The sequence below is a fragment of the Montipora capricornis genome, chromosome 12, assembly GCF_036669925.1.
Source record: "Montipora capricornis isolate CH-2021 chromosome 12, ASM3666992v2, whole genome shotgun sequence".
NCBI classification, from domain to species: domain Eukaryota; kingdom Metazoa; phylum Cnidaria; class Anthozoa; order Scleractinia; family Acroporidae; genus Montipora; species Montipora capricornis.
The window spans coordinates 957,963-970,462 of NC_090894.1; the positions used below are offsets into that span (position 1 = coordinate 957,963).

General features: G+C 39.5%; 1 protein-coding gene across 3 annotated transcripts in view; it reads left to right on the top strand.

Moving 5' to 3' along the window:
- The window catches only part of LOC138026837 (uncharacterized), a 43,420-nt gene that overhangs the window by 6,084 nt on the left and 24,836 nt on the right, over positions 1–12,500 (top strand). For all 3 annotated transcript variants that reach the window (XM_068874292.1, XM_068874291.1, XM_068874290.1), the window contains exon 2: positions 10,683–10,826. In XM_068874292.1, coding sequence (XP_068730393.1) covers positions 10,687–10,826 — 140 coding nt within the window. In that variant the 5' untranslated portion in view covers positions 10,683–10,686. The remainder of the gene's footprint in view (positions 1–10,682; positions 10,827–12,500) is intronic.

Sequence of the window (12,500 nt, forward strand, 5' to 3'; positions counted from 1 at the left end):
CATAGGTATTTTTTCATAATTTAATATTCTCTGTCAAAATTTGCACAACTTCAACAACAATCAAAGCACAAGAATAGTAACGCACGCAACAAATTTAGTCGCATTTACCTCTTCGTCGAATTCTCATGCTTAAAGTGGTACTATGATCAAATTTTTACCCCTTGAATTTTTGAGTGTATCACATAGAATTCCATGAAAGAACAAAAACGCCATTTACCGTTTGCAAATATCGTCATTAGTTCCGGAGATATTTACGTTTGAAAAATGGGTAAAATATGCAAATGAGCTGACTGATGACGTCATAAACTCAACCCAATATTATATTGAGTATATAAATAGAGCTACCTTGGCCAGTTTGCAGCGCAGACCATTGAAACTTGGTAGGCTAATAGTTATACGGGAAACACACCTATGGCTATAAAAAATTCTGTTCCCATGGCAACTCACTCTTTTCCAGTCCCCACCCACTTGATTTCAATATGTTAGTGATTTTCAGCTTGAAAAAGGTTAAACAAGGCCACAAACTCGAGCTAACATATTTATATGCTTGCTGGATCATGCATATGAAGGGCTGTTAGCAAATATCAAAATGGAACATCAAAGGTGGCCAGAAAAGCTTTTAATATGGGGGAGGTCTGGAACCCAGTATGATGTCATGGTAACAGAACTGTTACGCTCATATTGTGGAGAACATTTAGTAGAATCTTCCTGCAAAAAATCAAAAATTTCTGATACAAATTGGCTGAGATATCTCTTTTCATCATATTTGAACAAAATTTGGTTGAGTGTATGACGTCATCACTTGGCTAATTTGCATATTTTAAAAACTCGAATATCTCTGGAACGAAAAGAGATATTTGAAAAAAGTAAACAGCATTTTTCTTCTCACGCAGACTACTTGTTTATGTTTCAAAATGGCTTAGATAGGCAAGATGCGATTTTCGTCATAGTACCACTTTAACACAGGAATTTTTAGTTATTGTGAAAAATCTTTCTCTACTTGTTAGCAATTATCCTTTCAAATTTCAGAGAAATCGACCGGAAGGCCAATATTTTATTTTATTTTTCAATGGGATGTTAAAAAAGGCCTAGTTATAAATATTTCTTCACAAAATGTTTCAGAATCGTCAAGTATCACCACAGAAGACAAGGACATCATTCTACGCAAAAAATAGGTTCTGGAGGTAATTTTGAGAGTGGAAATCAAGTTTACGGCCGACAGCCTGCGATACCGCATGGAATATTTACTTAAGTAAACACAACAGAAAGACGCTAACCTCATTTTGACATGAAAATCCTTTACTATTGCCATAAAAACTATCCAAATACATTTGCTAGGAAAGGAAAGGAACTTTATTTAAGTGTCTAGTCGTCCTAGCGCTAGAGCACTAATTGGGGACACTGTAAACTGAAATTAACAATTAACACAAATCAAGTCAAATGTTGGTTCTTTGCGGAGAGGCGAACCGGAGTTCCCGGAGAAAACCTATCGGTGCAGAGTAGAGAACCAACAAACTCAACCCACATATGACGCCGAGGCTGGGAATCGAACCCGGGCCACATTGGTGGGAGGCGTGTGCTCTCACCACTGTTCCATCCCTGCACCCCTGGGTCTAAAGAAGCTCTCTATGTAATTTATTTCCGTGATTCCAACTAAAATTCCCTGGATTTCATCCCACTCGGTGCGGGCCATTTTTGCTCGCTCGATGGCAATTTTCGGAATATCACATTATGATGTCATTTCAACATATTCTAATAAAAACTGGCCACTGATTGGCTAATATCATAAACATCCTTTCTGCCAAATTTGGAAAGAAACGAAAGTAACGCCAATTTTCAACGAAATTTATCGTTCGTATATTGTTGATGGTAGGGTTGATCTAGCAGGACCAAGATTCCTGTTTTGTACTCTCTGAAGGTCATATGGAAGGTATTTTGGCAGTCCGCCCCAAACTGGTCACGCATATTCTAAGAATGAACAGATTTTAGTACAGTAGATAGTCAAACCGAATTCCAATGGCATACCTGCTTTTCTGGTTTATTGTAGATACGTTTGTTCAATGTGGTATTTCCAACACAGATTATCTTGGTGCCATACTCCACGTAATTTAAAGCTAGGTGCCATTTCCAAACACACATCTTTGATTTGCAGAGCGTCGGGTTCGATTGATGATTTCTGGAAAGAGAGTCCTTCGTCTTTTTTGGATTCAACATCATTTTGTTTTCTATAGTCGTTAGACGATAACAGTTGTAGCTACACTTATTTCATTAAGATGCTTGGCCTCGATGGATAACTACGCTTATAGATAAAATCATTTAGGGAAATTGCTTCGCCTCATAAATTGCGGTACTGTTAATGTTAAGTTCTCTTGAATAGGTTTGTGTTTTCATGCTAATTTAAGGGATATTAATTTTAAAAGGTTATTGATTTCACTTTCCCTGGTAGTTTCCAAGCAACATTGGTAATCGACTTTTATGAGAAACTAGCTCCTAAGACTGTTTGCTCTTTGGTATAGTTGTGATCAGAGTGTGTCTTCTCCTAGGGTCATGAATTTGCTTTGGAACAGGTGTCGAGAGAGGTGTTTGGTACACTGGGCCAACTAAGTTTTTCATTAGGAATGTTTTAATTGGTTTTTGGTGTCAGTATGGTTATTTGTGTTTCATTCAGTGGCGTTTTTATCCAAGCGAGCTCTTTTACTATATTTTTAGAGGCAACTTATTTTCAGTACACCCCTGGGCATTTTAACTTGCTCTCGCGGGTTCCAGATCGCATTCATGACAACAGCGGTCTCTTTTGGGTTTTCAATAAGTATTTTAAATCTGTATTCTAATATTCCTAAGTAATTAAAATTAACACCTGTATTGATCCATTATTTTCCTGTTCTGCCTGGAACACGTATGCCAGGTAAACTTATGGAAAAGGCGGCGCTTATGCTCGTCCTTGCCTTTTTTTGTTTATTGTTTAACTCTGTTATGTAACAATCATAAATCGTCATTTTCTGTATAAATTTGCTGTGTAACTTGATTCTAACTCGTTCCTTGTAATTTTTGTAACTTGTCATTCTCTGTTCGTGCTAATCTAATGGTGACAACCCTGTAAGATCCCGTCGGAACAAACTATTTTCTTTGTTGTGAAAAAAATACCTTAATGTGCCGACGCGAGGGCGTAGTGCGTCTGGCAGGGGCTATAACACGCCACAATCATTAATTCTTTATGTATCAAGTGCCACCCTCTAAAAATCCACACACGAATCAATTTTTTCAGTTCCATATTTGAAAATCCTGTTAGATGCACTTAGGTCAAACAACGCTTACTTACTTTGATGATGTTTCTTGTGATCATGCACTTTTTTTTTTGGATTGGATTAATATTAGCAAACTCGTGCCCCGTCTGTGTTTGAAATTTAGAAGAATATCGATAAGTGAACTGGGAGGCTAACATCTTAGCCTGTGTTGCAGACGTATTTCGGCGGGCAATCGTTCTTTGCTGTGAAAGAAGGAATGGCCGAACCCGATGGCCATTAAGCCGGCAGTTCTTGTTACCCGTCACCCTTTACCTGTCATCCGTCGGCCGTTACCAGTCACTCGTCACCCGCCAACTGTTACCCGTATCCCGCAACCCATTACCCGTAGAAAAGACCTGCCAAACATTTCATCGCACTTCCAACATTTTTAACTGTTAAACTTTCTTCAAATTGCATTAGTCAAATAAAACCATGGATGTGTTGGGTCAAAACAATGAACTAAAAGGTATCGTTAAAATGTTGTTTCAGCCGATAAATGTCCTTCGTTGGACGTAGGCCTTCCCCATTGACCTCCAGGGTGATCTACGTTTTGCGCGACACGGTGCCAGAGTTTTATAAAACTATCCAACTCGTCCCTCCATCTGCTCCTTGGTCTTCCTCAGTTACTTGTGTGTCCCAGGGGCGTCCAGAACGTAATGCGGGTTGTCCAACGGTTGTCTGTTCTTCTAGCCACATGACCAGCCCAACATAATTTCATTTGAGTTTAATTATCGTGTCCATGATATTTCGTACTTTGGTTTTTTCTTGGATCCACCATTGAGCTGTTTTACGATCTCACCACGTGATGTCTATCATGATTTTTTCGTGGGCTCTCTGCATAGTTCGGAGTTTCAGGGTCTACTGTCTCGTAAGATTCCAGGTTTCTGATAAACAGGTGACTGTTGGTAAAATGCATTGGACGGAAACCTGACGTTAGAGAACAACCGGAATGTTTTTGTACTTGAAGATCGCACTCGGTCTGCCAAAAGCTTGCCATCGGAGGGTGATACGACGTTTGATCTCTTGTTCCTTCGAGGGGAAAATACATGGACATACATTGACCAAGATAGATGTAATGATCGACTTCTCCGATTTCTTAACTGTCGATGGTGGAGGGTTGGTCTACGTCCTCAGCAAACTCGTTGTACGGTCGTTTAAATAATCATTTTTCACCGTTGCTGTTTAAGAGGGCATCCATTGGGTTTATATTGATGATATGTTTGTTTTAGTCAAAACGTATACCTCACGTCATGATCTTTTACATAATTATAGCAATGGCTCGTTTTTTTTTTGTTTTTTTGCTTGTTTGTTTGTTTTTTGCCAAACTAAAAAACTACAAATTCGGAGTTGGATGCTGTTTCGGAACACGGAAGACTGCTTTATTTGACACTTCCTATCAAACATTTACATTTTTAGCTTTTGCTCATTACTGGGTTGCCAAACCCAGTCGGAATCTGCGTAGCGTTTCGTCGTTTTATTTTCCGTGTCGGTAAAAGTCTTGCCTGTCGCTCCCCTGCTAAGTGGTATCTTTGTGCATAGAGCTTTCTGCTCGTATTTTCTTAGGATAGAGAGGGTAGTGGAAATGCGTAGATTTCTCTGGTGGACACAGTAGAATGATAAACTTAACCTGCAATGGCGTCGAAAGTCATGTAACGGGAATGGCGTTTTAGTGGATCTTTGAACAAAATATACCCTTATGAAGCTCAATAATGGCAAGTCAATTGGATATTGAACAAGAGAGGCGGTGGAATCTTAGAAGCGACGAATAATGGACTTCGACAACAATCTATCGCCCGTCGAGTAGAAATCAAAGTGAGCTGCATTTCTAAAATAATATTTACCAAGTGTGCTGTTATGTAGAACACTGAAACCAAATGGAAAATTCTCTGGTAACTTATGGGTTCAACAAAGACAGAGAACGAATCGAACACCTTAAGTGGATCTGTGACAGCCAAGAATTATTTGAAAGAAAGCTTGTCGTCTATTTTGTGCTTCATTATTCAAGGAAAAGGTACTTCATGAAAACGGTTTGATCCTGAAAGTTTAGTTTGTTGTAATATTGCACATATTTGACACGATTGAGTTTTTTCTCTTCGCGCACGTAATGAAATAGGAAGGGGTTTTTGCGTCTAATAGCAAATATGTTGTTTGTTTTAAAAAAATTGTTCGCTGGAAAAGGTGGCCTTTATAAATTCATCATGTTTTATAATATGCGAGCTTAACTGGATAGTTTTTATGGCAATAGTAAAGCATTTTCGTGTCAAAATTAGGTTAGCGTCTTTCTGTTGTGCTAACTTAATTAAATATAAATATACATTCTGCTTCGTGAGTTTGTTAATCTCGTTAACCAGCAATGGCGTCGAAAGTCATTGCAACGCGGATGGCGTTGTAGTGCATCTTATGTTGTTTGTTTCAATAAAATGTTTCGCTGGAAAAGGATTCCGTGATATTTTCTGCCTTTGTAAATTATCATATCATGTTGTGTACTGAATTTTCGAGCTTAAGGTTGAAATGTGACACGGGAGGATATTTTTAGTATTGCTCACGAAAATAAACAGGTCTGTTGGAAGCGTGCTTGAGTTTCAACAAAATGAGTCCCAAAATCAGCAAAAAATTGTGACGCCGATGAATAATAAAGTAGCTGCTATTTCCAAAGTGACGGAATTACCTGGTGATAAATAACCTTGTCTTGGAGAGTAAATTTTTGACTTACCAGAAACAATGGTCGACCCTCAAGTGTTTGGGCGATTGTGATCTTTGTTTTGACTTCGCTCATTTATTGTCAAACTTTATAACACTTGACAGAAAAAGAAACTTACGAAAACCCGATATCTTGCCATCATTTGACACAGATGCTTCACTCTTTGGCGAGTAAACATGCCGCGGTAACTTAATCACGGCGCCCGCTGCATTCCGGCGGTGTCACTTTCGATTTTGCGATTTATTTGTGCAACCAAAAGTACAATGACACAATTGAACGAAGCAAAAATCTCCCAAAATGTTTGTCGCTGATCGTAACTTTTTATATTCTACATTCACGGTTCAAAATTAATGTTGTTTTCATGTCGTAAATAGGTTATTCTCGAGCGACCGTCCTGGAAACTTCCTTCTGCTCACTAACGAATTCTTAGTTAAAATCGGCCTACAAGACTACCCAAACTGCTTCTTTTGCAAAGATGAACCAGAAAAACTTAGTCACCTCTTTTGGTCCTGTCCCAGAGTGACCGCTTTTTGGACCTTCTTAATACAACGCTTTATTTCGTCTCAGATTATTCCAGAAAACTACCAATTCAATCTTCTTATAGCATTAGGTTTGATGCCAGACTCCCCCAAAAATCATTGTCAAATGAATTTTTGCCTCGTGTTGTAAAAACAATAAAACGCTACCAAAGGTAGAAGGCCTTTTCAGATGTCTTAAGTCGACCTATCTATTTGAACAAAAGGGTGCGGGCACCTTACAAACGAAGTGGGAACTACTGAAAACTTTAATTTAGAAAACCGTTCTTTTTTCTTGCTTCTTTTACTTTGATAAGTCCCTAAACCAACAAATCCTTCATCGCCTTTTCACAACAGCCTTGCAACCAACAGCCTGTAAACTTTAATGCTTTGATTTCCTTTTCAGTATGGGAAGCAATGCATACTGTTTTACTGTAAATATGTCTATCCTGTAAGTAAGTTGTAGTTTGTTTTGTGTGTGTGCGTGTGTGGAATAAATAAATTAATTAATTAATTAATTTAAAAAAAAAAAAAAAAAAAAAGACTTCCTTCTGCTCTTTCTAAAAACTGTGTATCAATTTACTTTTGCTTCAATATTTGTTTTTGCATAAAGCAAGCTAACAAAATCTGTACCTTGCTGAGTTCGCATTTGTTAGCGTTAATAGTATTTTCGGTCCAATGCTTCTGTTTTACGAACGGGTATATGTTTGAGGTCACCCATCCAGATACTAAACAGGGCTTAACTTTAGTAGACTTTAGTATTACAAAGCTGTCAGATGCTCAGAGGGCACGCTTAAACTTGTGGTGAAAGAAGTTGTGAGAGAGCTTGAAAATTATCAATATATCAGCCCAGAAGCCAATGTTTCTCACTTCCCATGTATTTTCTTCAATCTTTCGATTCTGGGTTCAGTACTTTGCTAGTAACCACATGTCTTCTCAGGCTATTTACCCAAGACTTCTACCATGGCACTACAATGATAGACAATACCAAAACAATATCGTGTACTGTTAGAGCCTCATACTACGCAAGGACAACTTGAATCTCCTGGAAGACAGCACACAGCTCAGTTGACATTTATATAAATCGCTGTGTTACTTCACTACCACACATAAGCACTGCGTGTCTATTTTTTCTAAAGAGGACAGGAATTTCTTCTTTCTGACAAATGATTAATTAATAGGCCGGTAGCCAGGTTTTTAACCTCAGAAAAGGATCTGTTTCGTCGTACGAACGTGTGAGGACCTGTAAGCCGAAGGGCCTCTGCTGGTATGACTTCTGGGTGACCCCTTAAATGGTCTTAATGACCCCTCAACTTGAAAAAAAATTTCTGGAACGGTGCACGTACCACAGGCAACCCAGTGTACCCTCACGGAGGGTCTAGTTATTATTAATTTTACTATCAGTAGTAGTAGTATATATTCTACACGCTATATATTAATAATCATAATAAAATGAAGAATAATGGGCAAAAACTAAAAATTGGTCAAAAAAATCACTTAAGGTCTCGGTAAAGGAAAATGAAAATGTGCACGGAAAAAAAAAATTGTCGCGCCGCTACTTTTTGTATGAGGTCAAAATATACATCACATTAAAGCTAATACATTGAATTATTTGAATAAAATTTTAGATTTTAGTATTTAACACTGCCTTTTAGTTTTGAGGCCTCAAACTTACAACGACCGAGTCTGTTGCAGAAGTTCTTGCGCTTTCATTTTACTGCGAAAATAGCTGCACTTTGTTGCATCGTAGTCACAGATGAATGCATTCCAATACAGGGTGAGGAATTTTTGATATGTTACGAATTGAAGGAAATATCAAGCAACGAAGTCGAAACACTCATCTCATACTTAATTCCGGCAGAAAAAGTGCCATAAAATCACGGAATTTAGGGTAGTACAATTATCTATTACAACTGAAAACTTGAAAGCTTTTAATAATAATAATAACAATAATAATTAACAAATTTAAAAAAAATACATAATTTTTAAAAGTTTTAAAAAAAGTTAAAGCTAGCTAAAACGGTGGCTTCAAACATTGTTTCTCACGCTTTGCCCTAATATTTCACAGCTTCGCCTGTTCCCTCGCGAAAATCCGGTCAAACCTTAGTGTTGGTGGCCGTCATTTTTGCCACCAGATATGGCTTAAATCATAGTTAGTAGACGTTAGTAAATAAAGGCGTTTAATGTATTATTGTAAAACTCCCTGAACAAGTCTACGTTAGGTAGAAGAAACGCGTCGGAGAATTAACGAGTTTTACATATACAGCTCGCAGAGTGCTGCTCACCAGTTTACTTTTTCTTTAATAATCTAAATAAACACTAGAAGAAGAAACATGGCGAACGAAAATGGTAATAGTCGCTCAGGTCCTAAACGCCGTCATTCTTGCAACTCGTTGGATCCAGAGCCAAATCCAGTACTCAATAGTTCTTCCAACCCTAGACTCCACCATCGAAACTGTTCTCAGAACAAAAGTTCGTATGCGGGTTGATGCCGAAAAAGCCTATTCTAGTCTCCTTGGCAGAATAAAACTGTTAGAGAACCACGCAGGTCAAAGCACCACTCCATCTGGCATTTTTAATACTAAGCTAAAGGTCAAAGCGTGGAGCAACTTCAAGCAAAATTTGACTACATTGTCCGAAACGCTGAAGTGAAATTGCTGGAAGCTGCAATTGAGAATCTCCGCTCGAAAGTTAAAAATCATCAGGAGGAAATCCGCGTCGCTTCTATCGTTGGCACGATTGCGCGATGGAAGGCGGAACTCCTGAAAAATAAACTTTGGAATACCAAAGCGAACAGTCTCGTCGCGGCCGCCATCACATTTGTACAGAAAATATCTAAAGATACTGCGGTCTCGCGGGCCTCTAAAGCTCTGCAAGCGGAGATTAGCAGCAGGGCGAAAAGAAGAAGTGAAACATTGATGGACGATAGCCTGCGTGGCAGGCCGTAGAAAGGAGCGCCCCTTTCTACGGCCTGCCACGCAGGCTAGATGGACGACGGCAAGCTGGTTTTCGTCCCCTCCAAGGACTCTATAAAGCAAATCGTCCGCAACGAAATCCGTCTTGCTTCGAAAGCGGAAGGCTCTCCTGAAGGAAACTGACAAGGAAAAGTCTCCATCGTCGGGCCAAAATACGGAGGTAAACAAAACAGCAAGTTACGTTACGTCTATGAACCGTCAACCACAGCAATATCAAGCCCAGCAACGCCAAAGGTCAAGCTCTGCCACACGGAAGGCCTTGAACCGACCTCGCGCTTCGCCAAAAAACGGTGGAGGAAAAGATTTAGGCTACGTAGATAGGCAAACGTTCTGCGCACGAAAAATGTTTGTTCACGATGGCTAAATGACCCCTTTACGACTTGCTTCCACGGAATTCGGAATTCATAATTTTACTTCTCTCAAGCTTACTGAGTAGCAATCTAGGATTCTGGGCCTGGGTCTAAAAAGTTTAGACCTTCGCTTCAACTCTCAAGTGAAGCTCAGTTCGACTCACAAATTCAAGATTTCTGTCGAAGAGTTCGCCTCCAAGATAGGTTTTCCAACTGTCCAGAAGACAAAGATTTTAACCACATATTATACGTTCCAACTGTCTGGAATCCACCCCGAGAAAATCCAGATCTTGAAGACAAACTCTTTACATAACGCAAAGAACTACAAAATAGCATTGTGACTGGCAAACAACATTGGAGTAGCAACCTCACAAAGCAAGAACGAGACAAGCTTAGCGAGCTGATATCTAATCCTCACATAGGAGTTTTGCCTACCGACAAAGATCTCGGGAAGTCTCTTCTTTTCAAGCTGAGACACTAAAGCATTTACATGACGAGCTGTCAAATCGTAAAGTCACGCAACAGGACCTTTATGCTAATCGTCTTGAAGTTATAAACTTCCTCTAATTATGAGTAACCCGATCTTTTCCGACGGATACGCCAGCGTATCCGTTTGAGGCCCCCCTGTAGAAAAAAAGGAGAGCTCTTTTTCTACAGGGGGGCCTCAAACGGATACGCTGGCGTATCCGTCGGAAAAGATCGGGTTACTCATCGGAGATTCTTCGGATCGCTACGAAATTTCGTCACTAACGAGATATTGCAATTACCCAATCACAGGCCGAGTTTCACTTAGCAACGAAGCAATCTCGCGACACCACGATGATTTGAATTCATTTCACTCTGTTCCTGTCTTGCAGCAGTATGGCGTCTTCTTCGAGGCAGGCGAGTTACACCGTGGAAGAAACAATGGATGTGTTTTGTGACGAAGACACATTGGGGATGGGAGAAGATGAAGAGTTTGATTTGGATCGCCAATTATGCTCTGAAAGCGAAGAATCGAGGTGGGCGATCGCTTGATTGTGTAGTGAAATTTTGAACCTGCGCTTCGAGAGAGCACGCGGTCGGCCTTGAAATGCGATGAAATTTCGTTTCCTTTCACTTCAAGCCGACAAACCCATGTTTTTTCTTTTGAAATTCATCCACAAATAATGTTTTCGACATAAAAGCCTTATATTTTTCGTCAAATGCCTTTATTTGTAAAACAGATGTCGTTGCAGTTTTGTAGTTCGATGCTAGCGGGAGACAAACAGCTGATTGTTTGTTCTATTCACATGCGGCAGGTACAAAACACAGGTCACAGGGCACAGGTCATTGTTTTACCAATACAGAAAGTATCCTAAACATTCATAAGAGCTAACCTTAAGCCTAAAAACGTTTGTTTAGGCCTAATTAGGCCTAAGGTTAGCTTTTATGAATGTTTAGGATACATTCTGTATTAGTAAAACAATGACCTGTGACCTGTGACCTGTGCTCTGTGACCTGTGTTTTGTACCTGCCCTATTCACATGCACGCATCGTCGTTTCCGGTCTAATATGAATGAAATTGCACCAAGTAATAGCGCGCTAGAATTATTTATATTGCTCATTCTATAAGCCAAACACGCAAAACAACTTTGCTTTTACACCAAGTAATAGCGTGCTAGAATTATATGAAGCGAATGTCACGAGGACCAATATTCATATACCTCAGTGATACCTGAAGATCCCGCTCGAAGTCCTCCGTGGTAAAATGACAGACACGAACAGACAATATAGCAGTCAGCTTTTCACGTTTGAGGAATCCATCCACGTTTTATTTTCGCCGGCCAACTTTTCTTAAAATTTTAATTTTCCGGTGTAAGCTTCAGTTTTTTTAAGTTTTGTATGTGTTCTCAAGTCTAGACATGTGTCTAGTTTCATCCCCACCGAAAGCGTACACCCCAACAGCGGTAATTGTTGATATGAAAAAGCTTTCTTACATGTAATGAGCAACATCTGAAAGTTTCGTCGGCTTATTCGAAATTAAACGCTTCTCCGTTTCAAAGAAAACAAATACGTTTGCTGAAGCACCGAGGACGGCTGTCGCTGAAGGAAGAAAGTGAAAAAGGCACGCTTGTCGAATATTTCTTTCTCGCATCTTCAAGGTTTTTGTCTTGTTTACATTTGCTCTGGCTGATTTTTGCCGCCTAGTTTGATTGACTAGAAAATTTACAAGTATTTAGTGACTTTAGTTTCTGTCGCACTTATGGCCTAAATGGCCTACTACCTATTGAACCACAAGACCGTTTACCATAATTCATCTTTCATTTGAATGTCTCGAATCAGAAAGGTCACACAACATTGAGTGATCGCGGAACGAAGGATTTAGTAAGGTCGAACGCGTTTGTTGACTATTGCTACGTCATAACACGTCATATCCAATATGGTGCTCTCCAAGTCACGGAAGAGGCAACTTCAAAGTGCTCTTGCCACATTTTAACAGGGAACTGGACAAAACGGCAATTGTTTTCGAATTCCTGGGGAAAAGGTTTTGTAATTTAGAGAAACGTTTTCTAGACCGTACTTTCCCTTTAACAAATACGTGAACAGCCCTTCGAGTCGTTTCACCACCATTCTAGCAATAAGAAAGCCTTTATTAAAGGCGAATTGACGAGGTATGCTAGAGAAGTTCTTCCTACAAGTCTTTCTCTGAAACT